Consider the following 19,912-nt stretch of genomic DNA (forward strand, 5'->3'; position numbering starts at 1 on the left):
TGTACTAACAGGGCATGTTTATGACTTGCCTTTGGGTAGTTAAAGCCAATCTCTTGATGAATTTAAAATAGAAGCAGAATGCATACATTTCTTCGTATCATTGAAAAATCACAACTGAAATTTTAGCTTTTGAATACGGTACCCTCTTTGCAGTGCTACTGGCCTGTGATCTCATTGTCTCACTGTAAGCCTTTGAGGCTCTTGATGTGGCCAGTGCTCTCCATTTTGGAGACATGTGAAACGAAAATGCTGAACATTCATGGATAAAAGGTTTCACTATTTTTCAGAACAGGTGAGATGGCAACAGTGCATTCTGACCAATTTCTGACTTGGCATTTCAATTTGTCTGACTCTAGACTGCATTTTCATTTGAATAAATTACTCTTAATTTCCTGTCTTAAGTGTTTGAGTAGTACTATTCTGTACTGTAAATAGTTGCCATGTTTCATTCTACAGTTGTGTGATTGGCACTGATGGATGAAGTGATCTGTATGTAAATACGTATTACCAAAAGCAGGGCTCGTAGCAGTGCCTACTATCAAAATTGATGGGCATTCTATTAGAAGACTGTTTTCTGTTGCATATAACTTTGTAAAAAGTCAGCTGTGCGGGCTGAAATTTTGTATGCTGCCTTTCATACTACGAAGAATTTCATCCATTTCAGGAACATGGCTGACATCATGAAAAATTCTGGTGACCGATACATCACTGAAGTGCTTTCAAACAGGGATTTGAATATTTAGCAAGAAGAGAGGCATTACTCTGAGCCATCACTGTGAAAATCTGTGCAATTTGGGCAATTTGTAAATGTTGCAGTTTGCACACAAATGGTGGAAACTTGACAGAATTGAGCAGTGAATGTCAGCATAGATGACAACCTCACTAAACAGATTTAAGTTCTCCAAGCTTTTAGAGCCTTGCCTGCGTGTTCATCAACTCAGTGTGGCCCAGCGCAGAGAGAGTCTCTAAGGGCCTTACCTTTTAGCGCATCTGAGCTTTCTGCTGCTGAAGACCAGAGTGTGCAGTTGCAAAAACTGAACAGGAAGAATATCTCCTGTTTTCTCTGTTTATTGATAAGCTCCTTCTTTACATGTGGGCAGTGTGGAGGAGGAAGAGTCCTAACTTAGACAGGAGAAAAGTCTAAGAATAGATAATGTCCAGTCTCCACAGATAATGTATCTGGGGAGAAGACAAAAAGTAGCCAGGACTGAAAGGTGGGACTGGGAGAACCACAACTCATATCCTGGACAGGAAGACTATTTTGGTGGAGGGAGACTAAGATTAGTAAAGAGTGCAAGCAGGGACTTGGGAGTCATAAATAGGAAGATTAGAAGACTTGTTAAGGTGTGGGCAGGAGACCAAGGGCAAGAAATGACACTTACAGTGTTCCAAAAATGTTCAGAGTTCATACAGCTTTTTGGAGAGGCAGTTATTCTGTGCTTCCCTTATTTTCAGGATGGTCAACTTGAGAATGGGGCATTATGTGAATAAGTTCTGGATATTCAAAACTGCAAAACTGAAATATGTGAAAATTGCATCTGAATCTTTAAAGTACTGTGTTATGGCTTTAGGCTTCTCAAAGTGGGTACCCAAATTACTTAAAATGATTAGTCTAAATGTTTGTGCCTTATATCCAGGATTGTAAACAGAATACAACTCTCTCAGCTTACAAGGAGGTTTCTGAAGATTAATTTTTTTATTTGTGAAGCAATTCAAAACTGGTGAATATCAATGAAAAGTGATGAAGATGATGTTAATGTTTTCACAGCAGACTGAAGAGTTGTGGACAAAAGTGTTAATACAATCCTTACATGGATATATAGGGCAATATGGATAAAGGAGAAATAAGTTCATACACCTTTCAAGTAGATGCAGCTACTACTGGGAATGTGAAAAGGACTGGAAAATACACATAAAAGAAAGACTCACGTTGTTGGAGCTATTTAATTTGCTAGAGGAGCCTAGAGGTTGATATTATCTATATGTGGAGCATAATACACTCTGAGTAACTTCATCAGTATGGTACACAAAGTATCCAGTGGCTGGAAGATGAAGCTAAACAAATTGAGATGCCAAATAGGTCTCCACGTTCAACATGAAGTATAATTAGACATCGGAAGAACCTGCTAAAGAAAAGATCTTCTCCCCACCGAATGTATTTTCTTTTTCAAGCAGGAATTAGTTTAGGGAAGTTCACTGCCCTGTATTATTCCTGTGGTCAGAAAAGATCATTGCAATGACCACTTTTTGCTTCTATAGCCTTTAAATCTGTTAATTGTGTATCATCATTAACAACTGGGCAATAAGGATACAACAGACTGCTAAACAATCAATTAACCAAGCAGCCTTCTATCCAATATAATGATAAAAATGTGACTAGATAGAATCATAGAATCATAGAATAGTTTGGGTTGGAAGGCACCTTTAAAGGTCATCTAGTCCAACCCCCTTGCTGTGGGCAGGGACATCTTCAACTAGATCAAGTTGCTCAGAGCCCCGTCCAACCTCACCTTGAATGGTTCCAGGGATGGGGCATCCACCACCTCTCTGGGCAACCTGTGCCAGTGTTTCACCACCCTCAGCGTAAAAAATTTCTTCCTTATATCTAGTCTAAATCTACGCCCCTTTAGTTTAAAGCCATTCCCCCTTGTCCTGTCGCAACAGGCCCTGCTAAAAAGTTTGCCACCATCTTTTTTATAAGCCCCCTTTAAGTATTGAAAGGCTGCAATAAGGTCTCCCCGAAGCCTTCTCTTCTCTAGGCTGAACAACCCCAACTCTCTCAGCCTTTCTTCATAGGAGAGGTCTTCCATCCCCCTGATCATTTTTGTGACCCTCCTCTGGACCTGCTCCAACAGGTCCATGTCTTTCCCGTGCTGAGGGCTCCAGAGCTGGACACAGTACTCCAGGTGGGGTCTCCCCAGAGCAGAGTAGAGGGGCAAAATCCCCTCCCTCGATCTGCTGGCCACACTTCTTTTGATGCGGCCCGGATTACAGTTGGCCTTCTGGGCTGCAATCGCATGTTTCTGGCTCATGTCCAGCTTTTCATCCACCAGTACCCCCAAGTCCTTCTCAGCAGGGCGGCTCTCAATCCCTTCATCCCCCGGCCTATATTGATACCGGGGGTTGCCCCAACCCAAGTGCAGGACCTTGCACTTGGCCTTGTTAAACCTCATGAGGTTCATACGGGCCCACTCCTTGAGCTTGTCCAGGTTCCTCTGGATGGCATCACATCCCTCTGGCATGTCAGCCACACCACTCAGCTTGGTGTCATCTGCAAACTTGCTGAGAGTGCACTCAATCCCACTGTCTGTGTCATTGATGATCCGGTCCCAATACGGACCCTTGCAGGATGCCACTCGTCACCAACCTCCATCTGGACATTGAGCTGTTGACCACTACCCTCTGGATGCGACCATCTAACCAATTCCTCACCCACTGGACTGTCCACCCATCAAATCCATACCCCTCCAGTTTAGAGAGAAGGATGTTGTGGGGGACCGTGTCAAAGGCCTTACAGAGGTCCAGACAGACAGCATCTGTAGCCCTTCCCATGTCCACTGATGTAGTCACTCCATCAAGTGATAGCACTGAAAAAAGTAGCAACAGTAAAAGACAATAACTGAGGCATCGTTTGTTTGAATCACGACTGTAATTCCTTAATGAAGACACAGTTTGCAAAAGTGCTCTTGAGTGTGGCTTCAAACTAAGATAAGCTCTCATGGTGACAATCCTGCTTCATTATTGTAAATTATGTCTGTGGTGGACAATAGACCCAGGACAGTTACAGCACTAGTTAAAACTCCAGGAATGACAAATTATGAGAGTGCATCCTAGTACCACTGACATACTGAGAAAGCTGGGCTCAGTTTCAGAAACTATAGTCACTTCAGCATGCACATTTGCAGATGCTCCTCTTGAGATAACTTTTCATTTCCAAGTCATGGATTCTCAGTACTTTCTGCAAATTTACTCCTATTAGTATCTGTTTCCTGTCTTGAAATTGGCAGTGAGCTGGGATTTCTTTGGGGTTTTTTTGGTTTGGTTTTTTTTTTTCCTGAAGTTATTTAACAGTTGTCTCACACTTGTGTTGTAACAGAAAGCATCTTAGACCTATGATATGGTCTTTATATTTGAAGAAGTCTTTAGAATTACCTATTCAAATAAAGATACAGCTCTTGAAAGAAGAAATACAGGAATAATGATTATTTTTGCCTCTTTTCTTTTCTTATTCTAGCACCCTCTATGCCACCATATGAACTTGAAACACCTTTGAATCAAACTGACAGCACTGTGACAGTCTTGCTGAAACCTGCACAGAGCAGAGGCGCTCCTGTCAGGTACTGGGGGAAAAAATTTATAAAATTAAAACCAAACTGATTAATTTCCTGAACATGTTTTCAGGGGATTTTCTACACAACAATCAGTGTCTAAATTCATGTCTGTATTAGCTCTAATTAAATTAAATAACTGAAGAAAACGAAAGTGCTTTGATGTTGAGTGTTCGTGTGTTGTTTAAAGGATTTGATCCAGATGCAAGTGGCTTGTTCTTTGAAGATAAGGAACAAAGCCATAGTTCTGTTGTGTGGGTGGCTTCTTTAAGGTAATTGCTTACTGCAGTGTTATAAGTTCAAGGACATATCACATTTTTTATGCTGAGCTACTGTCTTTAATATTCACTCTTCTTGTTTACTTCACAGATTTAAGCTAATCAACTCTTAGTAAGTTAGCCAATTTAAACGATATGTACTGTAACATTCATAAAGTATTTACATTTAATTGACCATGATAGCAGAAACAGAAAAAAAAAAATCAACCTGGAAAACCAGTAGCTTGGATTCTTTAGTGTTATATAGTACCCGTTAATGAATTTCCAATTTGCAGAGGTTTATTTCACCACCAGATACATGGTACTGTGTAAGTCCTTCATTGATTAGAATAAAAGATGCCTGCTTTTCAGTGAAGAAAACAGAGGAATGGTTAGATTATTTTGAATAAGAACCAGTAATGAGCTCAATACTCTGAATAAATGAAAATACAGATGAGAGAAATACAGATTTTTCAGAGCTTTAGGATGTTTTTCCTTTTGGCTAATCATATATCATCAAAAATGGTTAATTATTTTGTTACTGTAGGAAGAGTTTCCACCTATAGTGAATGACTATCAATTATTTTCATCGTAATGCTAAGGTTTTTGGTAATTTCTGTTTGTCTGGGAAATACAGATCTGGTATACTCATATATGCATGAATGAAAATAAACGTTCTTTGGGTTTCTTCAGAATATTCAATGTTTCATATAATTAGGTTTTTTTACTATGCAACATATTCATTGTTGCATTATATATTATATGTATGTAGGTTTGCATTTAGGAAATGCCATCCTGTTGGTCATTTAGGCAACTTTTTAAAAAGAAAATGTAGCACTTTGGGGAAGTCTGAACCAGCTGAGAAAAAAAACAGCAGTTAAAGCAGATTTAATGAAACTGTTTGATTGAGCAGATTAGATTAGAAACAGAATGATTTGATGTTTGTCTTACTTTATCTCACAAAGCTATAGTGTAGTCTTTCTGGATTCAAGCATCTGGATTCAAATAATAACAGTTGGAGTCGTTGTTTAAACACAAACGTATTAGACCATTAATAAAAAAACCAGTTTCATTCCTTTTATCTGCATCATGAACTAAAGATGATTGACTCCTGTAGCAGTAGTGACACATCAGAAACTTCACTGACAATAGAAAGGAGCTAGTTAGGAGATTAAAGTATGCCAAATAAGGGGATGAGTGGTTAGGAAAATAGGAGGAGAGATTTAAAGTAACATGAAGCTGTAGAACTGACAGATGAACACACAGCAGCAAATTTGCCAAGGCCCTTTGCAACAGGTCTTAAAATAAAATGAATGCTGACTGCAAACTCACAGTGTAAATACTGAGTGAAGCAGAGTGAAAATTAAAGTATGAATTTGTTAATACTTTTAACATTTTATTGTGCATTACACTCTCAAGCACGCTGTCATTGCATGGCTTGGAGAACACATTCTGCATATGGATTTTATCATCTTAATCTGTATTCATTGGATGTTAAAAGTTTAGTCATACTTCATTTATGCACACCACTAAGCAAGATGCCTTGTCTATTGATTCTGCTACAACTGCCGGCTTGGTTAATGCAGATTTTTGAAACTGCTAAACTTGCAGTGTAAATGATTGTTGTTGTTTTATTGATCAACACAGACATGTCACATAAAATTCTTTAATTTCCTGAGATGGATAAGGAGAGCACAAATTCTACCATTCAAGACAACAAAGCTAATACCTGAGGTTATTCAGAATTCCAGCATTTTTCTGTGATTAAATTCTTTTTCTCTACTGAAATATGAAAAATCCTGATATCTTATACTTTATTTAGAATCTGCACACAACCACCACAAAATAAAAAGAGAGAAAGGGCAATGCTGATTGTTTAAATGTTGATTCAAAAAGCAGACTTCATAGAAATGTTCAGGAAGCTCTGTTTACAATGATAAAGCACACATTAATCATGACAGCCAAATGGCATCCAGGTTGTTTTAGAATTCATAAGACTGGACATGATTAAAATGTATTTTGTCAGAGTTCTAATACAACAAGTACTGCTTGCTTTGTCTTCAATTTCAGGTCCAGCATGTTTTATGGCTGTTGCTGTGTTTATTTCAAGGAGATTATTTCGGAATTATGTATGTTCAAAGCAGTAATGCATTCAGTAATGATGAATGTATGCACTTCTTTAACAGCTGGCTAAGCTATTTTGATTTTTAGAACGACTGTAATTTGCAGGGCTTTTTTTTTCTAATTTAAGATGATGGCTCTGTGGAAATTGTGTAATATATGTCTTATTGTAGATATTCTCTTTTTTCCCAAGATATGTGTATGTAAGAGTCAGTAAAGTTTTAAAGAACTTGCATAAAAAGCATACAAATGCAAATATTTTTTCTATAAGGGCTCTTCAACATCTATTGAGGGACTCACTCTTCCAAGGCAGTATCATTTGTACCTTTTACTTCTTCAGGGCGAGTTAGCCTAAAGTTTAAAAGACCCCGGGGGCCAAACTGTCTGCAGGTACATAGATTGGTCAGTTCTGTTTACTTCAGCTAAGGAATGCTAATTTATTGCAAAGATGTGGCTTATACACAGAAATGAAAAATGTAATGCTTGGTGACTGCATGTATTTAGTGTTATTTATATATTCATCTATGTTAGAAAGAGCTTTAGATTGTTTGCCGCATTCCATTATAAAAGGTTCTTGTGACCTTCTCTGGAAAAGTTTTCCTGCAAGCTTTTTTCAGCGGGGAGAAGCAAGTTTTTTTTGTTGCATAGATTTTCATTCAGTCTTGCCACGATAAAGGTTGAGTGTTTCCACTTCTTTTATCTCGCTTACGTAATCAGCAAAATGCTGTCACCATACCACTCTCCTCCTGCTATTCTGTGCCACATCCTCAAAAAGCCTGAAGAGATTTTGGCCCAGATAACACCAGAACCACCTGGCGATAGAAGCACTCTGGGAGCAGCAGACTGGGGAAAGGAGCAAGAAGGATAAGAAAGAAGGCAAGACCATCCAGGCTCTACTCTGCCTCCTGGTCTCTTTCTCACATTACAGAGCTTGGCTCAGCTGGATTTGCCCCATTAAACACTTCTAATCAGTTAGTGGCCCATTCAGCCACCCTTTCTGCTCTTATGCTCATGGTCCTGTTGGAGCGAGTGCAGAGGAGGGCCACGAAGATGATCAGAGGGCTGGAGCACCTCTCCTATGAAGAAAGGCTGAGAGAGTTGGGGTTGTTCAGCCTGGAGAAGAGAAGGCTCCAGGGAGACCTTATAGCAGCCTTCCAGTACCTGAAGGCGGCCTACAAGAAAGCTGGAGAGGGACTTTTTACAAGGGCATGTAGCAATAGGAGAAGGGGTAATGGCTTTAAACTGAAAGAGGGTAGATTTAGATTAGATATAAGGAAGAAATTCTTCACTATGAGGGTGGTGAAGCACTGGAACAGGTTGCCCAGAGAAATTGTGGCTGCCCCATCCCTGGAAGTGTTCAAGGTCAGGTTGGACAGGGCTTTGAGCAACCTGGTCTAGTGGAAGGTGTCCCTGCCCATTGTAGGGGGGTTGGAACTAGGTGATCTTTAAGGTCCCTTCCAATCCAAACCATTCTATGATTCTGTGATTCTAGACACCACAGACAGTTGGTACTTTCCTCTTCCAGCCTAAAGTGTGAGAACAGGAGGGCCAAGCGTGTCAGCTAGCAACACCCTGTGGATGTAATACTTGGCATTTAAGGATGCCAGACTACTTCCTGCACTGAGTGTGTGGGATCAGTCCTGCAGCACCTGGGGCTGCAAAGTCCAGACAGGATGAGAGGGAGAGAGAGAATTGCAGCAATTGCCAAGTAGTATAATTTAAAAGTACCTTAAAGAAAACATGCAGAAGAAAGCAAATAAACTTTGAATTATGCTAGTTGAAAGCTGAGAGTGTGGTAGAGTGAAGGCAGTCTGTGTACTCTCAATGCACCCCCTTTATCATCAGTGTGCCCAACTTCTTCAACATGCATAAATAAGAACAACTCTGCTGGGAAAATAAAGCAAGCATCTCTCTACTTGAAGTGCTTAATTTTGAAATGAACTTTTAATCTCTCTTCCCTGAAGAGGTAATGTTTATTATATTTCAGCCCAAAAGGCCATATTAAGTTATTAAGTATTTTGAAATGCAGCGGAAAACTACCATAGAAATTTCAAACTACATGTTATCTAAAGTGATAAGCACTCTTTTCTACTACTTCATCAGATAAACACTTCATGATGTGTTCATGAGTTCTAAATTCCACAGAGATTTACATTTCTTATTAGCCTAAATCAGACCTTTAAAGGCACCCTGTAAATACTGGGTTCATTGTCGTAGGTGGAATTAAGGCCATCTGCACATGGTCCCTGGGATAGGAACAGCATGATTCAAAGTAAGATGGATGATGCAAAGAAACCTTTGTCAGCCCAAGTCCAGGGAGTACTTCATTCTGTATGTGGCTTAGCCATTTCAACAACACTCATAGTATAATGATTCTTAAATGAATGACAGAAGACACTTAATTCCTACCCACTGACTAGCAGTAGGAAGGAGTAAATTAAACTGAGCTGGTCACCTTTGAAATGCAAAGACTCGTATGTAATGCAGCAGTTCCCTACTGGAACCACCATGTGCTGCACACGAAGCAGAGGTCACAGCTGCCTTCCCATCCCTGCCACACACATTGCAAGGTAGGAAGATGTGTCTTAGGGCCTCGTGTCTTTCCTTCAGCATGACTGGTGCCATGAGGATCAGCCTTCTATATGTCTGGCCATCCCCTCTGCTTTGTCACTGTTTCTACTCACTTTCTCATAGGCTGGCAGCAGGAGTTTGCGCTCCTTGAGCCACATCAGTTAGGGCATGCAATACTGTTCAGACACTTCCATACAAAGAAATGGGATTATCTGAAGCCTGAGAGACCTTTTGCAGGACCCCCCAATCTGACAGACAGCCTTCCAGAGAAGCCACTACCTACCTTTACCTTTATTCTTGAAACTTACCATCTTCACAAAAACACTTACCTGGTCGGCAGATCAGGAGGTTATATTGTTTCACTGGCAATCAAGAAATCCAAACAAAAGCTAGCAAGCTACCGAGGCTGTTTGGAAACCCGTGGTGTGGCAGATATCATTGGAACTCAAAAAGCAGCAGGGCTTCAAGCACTCTGAATACAAAAGTTTCAGGATATTTTCCATAACCTTGAAGAGACCACAGGGCACTCGCATTGCTGTTGTGAGTATATGGCAGCCACAGGGCTGGGACTCAGAGTTGCAATCCACTTCTCAGAGAAGAAGAGGTACTGGTATCTCAGTCTGAGTTTCTGTGTTGCATGGTAAGAGTGCAGCATTAATTCCCATGCATGAATTATGGAGGCAGACATCATGAGTATGATTATAAATTCAGGATAAATGAACAAATGAGTTTTGAAATGGGAGAATGCTGATTTGCGCAATAAGAGACGTGTTAGCATTCTGGGTGGGCAAAAACATGGCAAATGAAAGCATGGCATTATCTGTATTTTTAGCTCGGTCCTCTCACAATTCCTACCTAGCACGTTATGTAATGCTAGCATGTTATTGTAATTTCCTTCTATTCCCAGTGACATTACATGGTAATGCAGTAATGAGAAAAAAGAAAATCTCATGTAGACACAGCTGAGGAGAGAAATATCAAAACTGTGCATTAACTAAGAGAGATTTGGAAAGCTTCCCAAAAAAATGAAAAGTGAACTTTGGCCTTTCAAGAGCTCACTGATAAAACAGTCTAGCTATTTGGTGGATATATGATAAAGAAATAGTTATGCTGAGATAATGTTACTATACATGTTCAGGTAGCATTACTAACTCACTAGTATTCTGAAATGTCATGTTCAAAATATAGCCTCTTGAAATACTGTGAGACCACGAAGTCTAAAGAGCATGAAGGGAACTTACTGTCTGTTTTTTAATTTGCTTGCCACAAGCATCCTTTCTATTGTTTAAGGGTCTGTAAACATGAAGAATTGTGTGCTGTAGGGTCAGATCTTGCCTGCAAACTGTATTTCCAAATCATAGTTTTACAACCTGTGAGGCAGCCAGTAAACTTGTTTGAGGATGTCTGTGATACAGAAGGGACGGGGTTTTATTAATGCCCATAGTTGTTACTTCTTTATAGCAACAAGTATAATTATTTACAGCAGAAGGGTCAATTTCAGTTTCATTGAGGGAACAGTACAATAATTGCTTATGCTATAAAAATTCTGTAATTCTTTTTTGTTATGCAGTAGAACTTGTCCTTGGATTTTTACTGTGAATTGAGTTAGAATTTATGGTACGTGTTGCCTGGGCATGTGTGGTGCAGCTTCGCATGTCCTGCTGGCTTGTTCAGAAATTTCCGTGGTCCTTTTACTGTGACTTCTCACATAGTCCCTGGGTAAAAGGAGCATTGATTCTTGATTTCTTTAGTAGTAATTTGTGTCACTGAGAACCCATCACGTAATGCTATCTGTCATTTAGCAATGTGATTAATAAAAATTAATCTATGATAAATAATGCAAGCTAGAGCAATTCCAGAATAAAAGAGAGATTATTCCATATCTCTGAAGAGATTATTTTTCCATTTCATAACTCACCAATACTTTCTCAAGGGTTTTGGTTATAATTAACGACTGAGAAATTTGCTGCGCTGTTATGAGGCTCTGCTTTTTTTTTTTTTAACCTTCCTTCTACATGCTGGCCTTAAGTAGGATGCAGTGGAGACCATATCTTTGCATAATTCCTAATGATAGCCTTCTCTGTATTGCTTACCTCTCATTCTGACAGTGTGGTAGTCCAGTTCAGCTAGGCTAGTTCTCCACTAACATCCTTTGGACCACTGGGTTTTTCCAATCTCCCTGGTGAAGGCTGAAGTCCAGCAGCAATTCAACTGGTGAATCATAAACTCTTGGAACTCATACCCTGCTTTGCTGGCTCTGGACCACCAACTTCAGTCAGAATTGATAAAACGTGTTTTTCTTAAATCTACTTACTAAAATGAACAGCTCGGTCTCTGAGTATGCAAGGAACAGAACAGTGTCATTTTTCCGTGATCCCTTTCCAAGGAATGGCTACTCAGCACTCAGCTTGGCCTACTTAAGTTCAGACTTTAGGCGTGCATATTTACTACTGAATTTTGTATGCCCTGTACCATTCTCTGGTACTGAGGCCAGCTGGCTGAAAACAATCTATGTTCATACTGCTGAGCTCCCAGGCACAATGACCACCTACAGACTGCGAGTTGGGAATGGGCCCTGATTCATGTCTAGAAATTCTGGGGAGAGTGGTAGCTGGCTGGTGCCAAAGCCCTGCTGGAGACCTTTCAAACCATTTAATAGGGAGGACTGTTGCATTTCTCTATTCAATCTCCCGTTACGCATGTAGCTTAGATGGATTTTAGGCACCTCAGTGTTAGCAAGTCTGAGCCACCAGCCTGTTCTCAAGTACCGCTATGTTCTCAGTAAACCAGTAGAAACCTCTAACTAGGAGCACAAAGTTCCTAAAGCTCCTCCTAGACAAGCAAGAGAAGTCCTTGTTCCTTTCTCACGGGACTTTTAATGTGTTATATTTTAGATGGTCACTGAAAAACAGAAATAATGGACAGAATAAGGAGAGTCTCTGATTAGACAGGTTCCTTCACGAATGCTTTCCTGGTTCTCTGATTCTTCTTGTATTTCTGTCTGCATGCTAGGCCAAGCTCAGCAGGAGACCACAGTAACGCTGTTCAGATGGCTGGGGGGTGGGAGCAGTATGGTGAAAACCTCTCAGGTTGAAAACAATATTGAACCCTGGCCTCCAGTTTCTGAGAACATGCTCAAGTCGTTAGGTTATTGTGGAAAAAGATGGCATGACAGTCACATCTCTCATGAGACAGCTCAGACATTTGTATCCTAAGCAGATGTTGACCTATACAGTAAAGCCCCAAATAAAGTGCCTTTCAGGTGTTTAAGTGTAAGCATCTGCTTCTGGCTGAGTTTAGGTAGTTCCTCAGTTATGGGCACATTGATCACCCCATAGAGACAGTATGAGAAGTACAATCCCAGCTTCAATTCAGAGTAGCCCTCTAGAGTTGTAGAGAGACATGTTTCTATCTCCCACTGAGTGTGTAGGGGGCTCAAGTGTATTTCTGGGCACTTGCCTTGAGAGAGAGAGGTGTTTAATTTAGGGACCATAATGAAGGAGTTATGAACATCGCTGGAAATTACTGCATTGCATGATTTTTAAAAGTGTACTCAGTTTATACATGCCTAAGCTCAAACGCAGAACAACCAGAGCGCTCCTTGAAAATGTAAGAAGGAGATGCTGTTGCCCTGTTTACTGAAGTATGCCAGGGATTTGTTTTCATTTTACTGTGTGCTGTGGAAGGATTGAAGGGGGAGTATGTGAGTCAGCTACATTTCCCCGAGTGGTTGTTGAACAGGATTATGTGGGGTTGTACTTTCTGGAGACATTTTAAAGTCATTTTCTGATGATGTGTATCACAGTAGCTGTATGTTAGTTTGTAGCCACAGTGCTGAGCAACCCGTTCTGAATTCCTGTAAAACTGCAGTTAGGAATTGTCAGGCAAATGTAAGTCGTTGCTGTCTCTGGAAGCTTTCACTGTTGATCTTACTTAGATCACTAAGAATACTTAGTGTGTATTATGCATGTGCGCTTCCCATATCCTTAATGTCAATGTGAAATTAGGTTTTCCACTGTGACTTATCATCTCACTACAGTTCTTTTGTTTTCATGGTGGTTTGACTCTCATTGGTATTTTTGCTCTCGAGTGCTGGGTGTCAAAGTGAGATGTCCCAAGTGAAAAGTATGGAGTCGCTTTTCGTGCTTGTTCACCCATTTGACTAAATAAGCACTCAAGTCAGTCTTGCGGGTCACATTGGAAGCCATAGCTGCTTGGGTCCTGTTAGTACTGAAGCCTTGGCAATGTTGCACATCAATCTTTCTATGCTTTAGCCATGTCACATACTTTAGATTTTTTGTAGTTCTTGAGATTCAGTTGCTTTTCTTTCATAAGTATTTAAATTAACTATGTTTTTTTAAGTGGCTCACAAGAGCTCTAAACCAGTGGCCATGATGTAAGTACATGTTCATTGTGCTGTATCGTGAAGTACTGAATTATCAGCTGAGAGGTGACCCAATAACATTCTGCGTGTTTTGTTTATAGATATCAAATACAAATATAACACATTATAATCCATTTGGCAGTAAAAGTAGATCCTGCCTGCAGCATTGGATTGGGATGCTGCACAGGAAATATTGAATAGCCTTCAGGATTAACCTCCTACGAATAGGATGAGATGCAAAGTTTGCATTTTATGAGCTAATAACAAGGATGCATGTTGTAAGATAGAGGCTCAATTTTGGAAATAACAGAGGAGAAGAAAGTGAGTATTGATGGCTTGTGGTATGACTGTGAATCATCAAAACACGGCATGACTGTGAAATAGGCAAATAGACTGTACACAGCAGGTGGGGGTTCCGGTAAAGGTGACAGGCTATAAACGCCATTGTACAAGACACTGGCAGGACCTCCTGTGAACTCCTGTGCCTAGTTCTGATCTACCAAGAAATACTAATTTACTAGCATCACAGCAGCAGAGTGTTATGGCATAAATGATCAGGGAATTGGCAAGCCTGTGTTGCACGTGGAGGGACCAAGAGAACCAGACTTGTTTCACCTAGCCAATTAAGGCAAAGAGAAGACATGGTTGTTCTGTAAAAGTATGTCAGAAGAATAAACTTCAGAGAGGAAAAAGAACAATTTCAGTTTAGAGAGCATGTAAATAAACAGCTCAAATACAAAGTCTCTACCCAGTGGTGAACTGAAGCTCTGAAACAGGTACAGATATAAATGTCAGGAAGGTGGTGCTAGATAAATTTATAGAAATGATTATGAGATGCAGTATTGTGTGAGAGTTAGTCACACGGCACTGTGGTGCCAAAAGTCCCTTTTCAGCTTTCTGTACATGACAACCCCCAAAAAAGCACAAGCTTTTGTCAAGATGCTCACACAGACTAGGGTTGTCTTCATCAGGGAGCCAAAAGTCAGCAGGGTTTTTCTCATAACTTAGGTTACAACACAGAAGTAACCTGTACCATTTTAACTGCCTTTTCCATAGATTCTTTGACAATGGTGCATTTTCATACTGCCGTTGACCTTAGGATTTTCTCTTCCGGTACTGTGTTTTCTGAGCAAGTTTATACAAGCCCTTTATTCACTAGCAAACACTAAGTGGCTGCATCAAAAAAGATTCTGTTACTAATACATAAATATATGGCAGGACGACTGTGGTTTCCAGGACAAAGTAATTTGGGGGAATTCCTAACTCTCGGTATAAATAATTTTTGATTGACCCATTCTGTGTGTACTAAAGCATTTTGATCATGCATTGCAAGGAAACAAGTGAATGCTTTTATTTGATATTAAGTAGTATTAAAGGAGACAAAAGAATAAAGAGGAATGCTACATGGAAAGAGGAAGAAAAGCTATAGATGTGCTCTGAGTGAAACACTGTCATTTCCCATACTGGATGCTGAAAGAGTATTCATTTTACTGAACATTAACATGAAAACTTTCTTTCTGCTACACTGTTCATTTAAGTAGGAAAGGAAATCACTGGCATCATGACTCTAAAGCATTGCTAAGTAAAAGCTAATCTGCTCAACTGGATTACATTAAATGACATAAAGAAACATTAGAGCCACTTACTGGGCTCTACAACTGAAAGCAGCAACTCTTTAGTCAGGAGCAGTATAAATGCCTCAGCCTAAAACAGTCTCAGAGAGCGGTAGGATAGATGTCTAAGGCATTATAAAAATGTTGAATTTAGGGAGAAATTACCGTGGGGAAATCAGATGAGGGCGAATGAATTAACCGTGTTCTCACATCTAGAGTTGAAGCTGTTTTCAAGATTAGTCTTGTAGGGTAGTAGAAGCACAAGGCCAGAATCTCATCTGTATTTAACAGTTGTGCTAATCCTGAACTGTGCAGAATCTTTTATCTACGGCCAGGTTTCCTGTGGGAAGAGCTGTACAAAGTCACACTGCCAAGGTTTCTATGCCACCTAATCCTACCAGAGTCGTTCCCAGTGCAGGGAGGAGGAAGAGTTATACCTTCACTGACAGAATAGAAGGTCAGGCTTGTATTTATCCACAGAAGTCCTGAGAAACTGGGGAGAATGCCACAAAACCTGACTGTTTTTCTGTATCTGCATGCATCATTCTGCACTGCTGATTACAGTGCCCTGCAGAGCCTTTTTGTAGAGAAGAAAGGATGAAAATGAACACAGACAGTAATCTCCGTTTCCAAATTGCTGGACCAGGACCCACTGCATTTAAGTTATGGGAAGAGACGATAGCATTGAGAGACGAGAATTTTGTTGTGGTTATTTTTGCTGCAGTCCTGCTCTCCCACAGCAGAGTCGGCAGGAGAAAATGTGTCTGTGCCTTGGGTTGCTTAAGTGATAACACTAGGCTTTTCAGTTGCAACTGAAGCACAGGCACATGCTGCTTTCCACCAAGTCTCCATGAAAGCAGGCATCTGGCAGAGGGAGAAAATGGACAAATGAGACAACATCTTAAACCACCGCAGCGGATCTGTTTGAGTTAGTCTCTCTGTGCTCCATGTTGTATCCCCTGGTTGAACAGATTAAAAACTTCTTGACCTCTGTGAGTGCTTTAATGAGCAGTAAACAGTTTTCAAGCTTTCAATCAAAAAACCTGTTGAAATTGGTTTGTGTATTCACTCAGCTGCCTCAGCAAATATTTTTCTTCCTGTGCTGCACACAAACCAGCAGGTTGCAGAGCATCCTTGAAAAAGGGAGAGAATAAGCATTCTCCTTCTGCTTATAAACGATTAATTTTAATACATCTATTTACTTAATTCCCCAGCCCAATTCAGTAGTGAGTTTCCAGTGCACAGTTTTGTAGGATATAGAAGGATCTCATTCTTTTAGTGTTATCATTGTGTCATTAATCCATTAGCTGATCTTCTGCTCTAAATACTACTTCTTCATTTCTATGTAATATCCAGGCTCCTTGATCAATTTGCATGTGTATATTATTTTGCATGCATAAATAAGAGCTGTGCAACTTGCCATAGTTACAGACATGAATGTTGTTACATTTGCAGAGTGTCCACACCTCATGGACACTCTCCCAGGGCATAGTCACAGCATGGCAGAAGTTTATGGTTTACTAGAAAATATTAAAGTAGAATATTGCTTACTTGTAACCAGTTTTTCTTAGTAGAAGTGATTTTTTTAAAATTTGTAAACCCCTGAAGATATTGCAGTGTTTGTGCAGATCTTTATGTTGCAATTTTAAATCTATAAGCTGTATGTTTTTCTTACCTTTGCAAACTGTGCATCTCTAGGAATTTGCAGAGAACAGAATGAAAACCACTGCACTAGGATGCAGCATCTTATATAAGAAACATAAATTGGGAGTTGAATACAGGAGAATGAGCAATAGTGCATCTTATCATTCATGTACGGATTTAGATCTGAGAAAATCTTCCTATTCTTTAAGACAATTGCATTATTGATCAAAGTATTTTTTTCATTATTCTTATACTTTGTGTAGCTACTGATCTTCTTCAGGGCTATTGAGGAAGAAACCTGTGGTTTGCAAGTGGCCCTGGATTTCATTGAGAGTAGAAATGATTCAGGCAGGCTCTTGTATGAAGACTGCCTCTTTTTCTGTTACTCCATTCCTTTTATTTCCAGTACAGTATTTTATCATATTATATCCAGCAACTCTGAGCATTGTAGAATGATAACAACATAGTATAGCATTTCTTAAAAAACCCACTTGAATCTCAAAATTATTTAGTGGAAATGACATAACACATTCATCCCATGTAGATTTAAAGAACTAGTAATGTCCCTGTTAGGTGGGAGTCTGCCTTCCTGTTTTCTTGGGAATCCAAGTGAACTGGTCATTTAGACCTTGCTAGATCTATTCTCTACCTAATTTGTGAAGACTGGGCAATAGCATTGTGTCATATTCTGTAACAAGAAAAATAACTAGTGTGGTTCTTCTTTGCACCCTGGCTTACGCAGCAGGAAGGAACCAGGTGGAGTCTGATGGTTCAGGTACCGTCAGTGACTTTGCTGGAGCTGAAAGTGTGTTGTAATGAATCTTTCCATTCTAGTCAGAAGCAGACCTACAATTTGCAAGCAGTAGTCAGCTTTCTTTGAATATCAGAGTCAGGCATACACTTTCAGAAATGCTACTGCTGATTCTGATAAGATGGGCTGTATAATCTCGCAGGTTGTTTCATATTGGTTTGCATGTGTTCAGACTCCTGGAATTTCCTTTTGTTTCTTCCTTGTTGATCTGTACTTCAGTACCATTGTGCATCAATATTTTCTTTCTCTGCGACAGATTGAAAAGAAAGGATCAGTCAGCTCTGCCATGGCTTTCAGTTTTGAATATTTCCTTCAGATCCCCTCTAACATCGTTCTTTTTTAGGCTAAATTAGTTTAGACAGTTTTGCTTTCTCTAATTTCTTTTAATCTGTCACAAGACTTTACTCCTTTTTCCATGCTTTCCAGTTGTTTTATAAATTGGTCTTGGCAACCTGAAAACTGGTGAGTTAAATGGTGTAACACTGGCTTATAAAAGCACCTCGCTTGCTCTACCATGATATTTTTATCTCCTATTTGCGAACGTATCATTTTTCTGTGTTCTTTTTAAAAAGAAATTAAGCAAAGAACATAAAGCTGATTAAGAAGCTTTGAAATGGTCTTTGGATTGTTCCAAGTATCATAAATGTAAATTCATTGAAAGTGTGTTTTCTGGCTTGGTACCAAAATATATTGCCATAGTTTCAGCAAAATTTGTTGAAATAGAAAACACTGTTAATAGAAAACACAGTTCTTCAGACAATGAAAGTCTTATTTCATGATATAATGGCACATTTTAGCCTTCAATAATAGATAAGATTACTCAGTTCTTATGATTCACTACTATGCATAGGATTTCAAGGTCGTATTATTTGATTTGGACTAACTTTGGCTCACAGTTGTGCTTGTTTACAATCTGGCCACATTCTATTAAGTCTTTGGTAATTCATCTGACTCCACACTCAGGTAAATCAAACAGATGAACAGAAGTGTATTTATTAAGAAGTCTTAAAATAATTTATATTCCACTGCTGGTATTTTTTGAAAAAAACTTAGCTTTCTAAGACAGTAGGACCACATCTGCTACAGTTTGGCGCTGAGAAACTGCCAATCTGACTGAGACGAAAGACACTTAGAGTCAACTGCTAGTTCTTATCTATTTTTATACCATATGAGGTGATCATTTCGCATACTGTGTATGATATCTAATCTTTAGTTATAATTGCTGTGTCCTTGTACTTGTTACAAATTTCTAATTACTAAATTGCAATGACATCAAAGAAGAAAATGCTCAAATAAAGAAATCTTTAAATTAGTTAAAAAAATCAGCAGCAAAAATCTTTCATCTTGACCTAATTTACTTGAAATTCTATGCCTGATGTGAAGATTAATAACAGGTGCCCTTTTAGGGAGCACTCAGCTTGAGTCTAATGTTCTAGTTGTTCTTTTATTATCCCAAACCTCTATAACTAAAGGATTTTTTCACCCTGCCCTTTGTTCACAATATGGGACTGTAATTGAGTTCATATTTCTCACCCAACCTTTCAGCTGTAATTAATATTTTATTATATCAGATTTTATCACTAAATAGCCGAGCAGTGTGGTATTGAGCCACACACATGCTCCCACACACACGTACACACACAAAAGCGATAGTGACTTATTGATGCCAAGCAAGTTCCATGTAATGAGTTATGGTTGAGAGAATACAAAATACATTCATGGTACCCAGCTAATATTCCAAAGCAATTTAGGACTGATCTTATCTGGATCAAACCAGGACAAAGAGAAATTAAAGTTACAAGAATGAAATATTAAACACTTGTGTTATTATATCAAACATGTGGCATCTAACAAAAATTGTCTGTGCAAGACCAGCTATTATCTGTTTTCATTATTATATTTTATGAGCAAGAACGGTTTAGGTCATACGCTTTTTGTACTAAGAGTTACACACTGTTCTCTGAGCTTTGCTAAGCACGAACACCTCCACAGCATGACAGATGTAAAAATCTGAGCATTTAAGTTGCTATGCTATTTGTTCTTTAAACTGGAAAAAACAAAAATGCCTTCCCTCCACTACACTGCATACTGAGGGGTTTTTTGTTACTCTAAAATATTCTGATGGAAAGAAGGTGTTTTTAATACAAATTTTGAAAGATGGAGACAGTCTTATCGTATAAATA

At 39.3% G+C, this 19,912-nt stretch overlaps 1 protein-coding gene across 10 annotated transcripts in view; it reads left to right on the forward strand.

The window, feature by feature from the left end:
- Positions 1-19,912, forward strand: part of PTPRM (protein tyrosine phosphatase receptor type M) — a 492,832-nt gene that overhangs the window by 272,760 nt on the left and 200,160 nt on the right. For all 10 annotated transcript variants that reach the window (XM_076329941.1, XM_076329942.1, XM_076329946.1 and 7 more), the window contains exon 11: positions 4,235-4,337. In XM_076329941.1, coding sequence (XP_076186056.1) covers positions 4,235-4,337 — 103 coding nt within the window. The remainder of the gene's footprint in view (positions 1-4,234; positions 4,338-19,912) is intronic.

This window comes from Aptenodytes patagonicus, chromosome 2 (assembly GCF_965638725.1).
Source record: "Aptenodytes patagonicus chromosome 2, bAptPat1.pri.cur, whole genome shotgun sequence".
Taxonomy (NCBI): domain Eukaryota; kingdom Metazoa; phylum Chordata; class Aves; order Sphenisciformes; family Spheniscidae; genus Aptenodytes; species Aptenodytes patagonicus.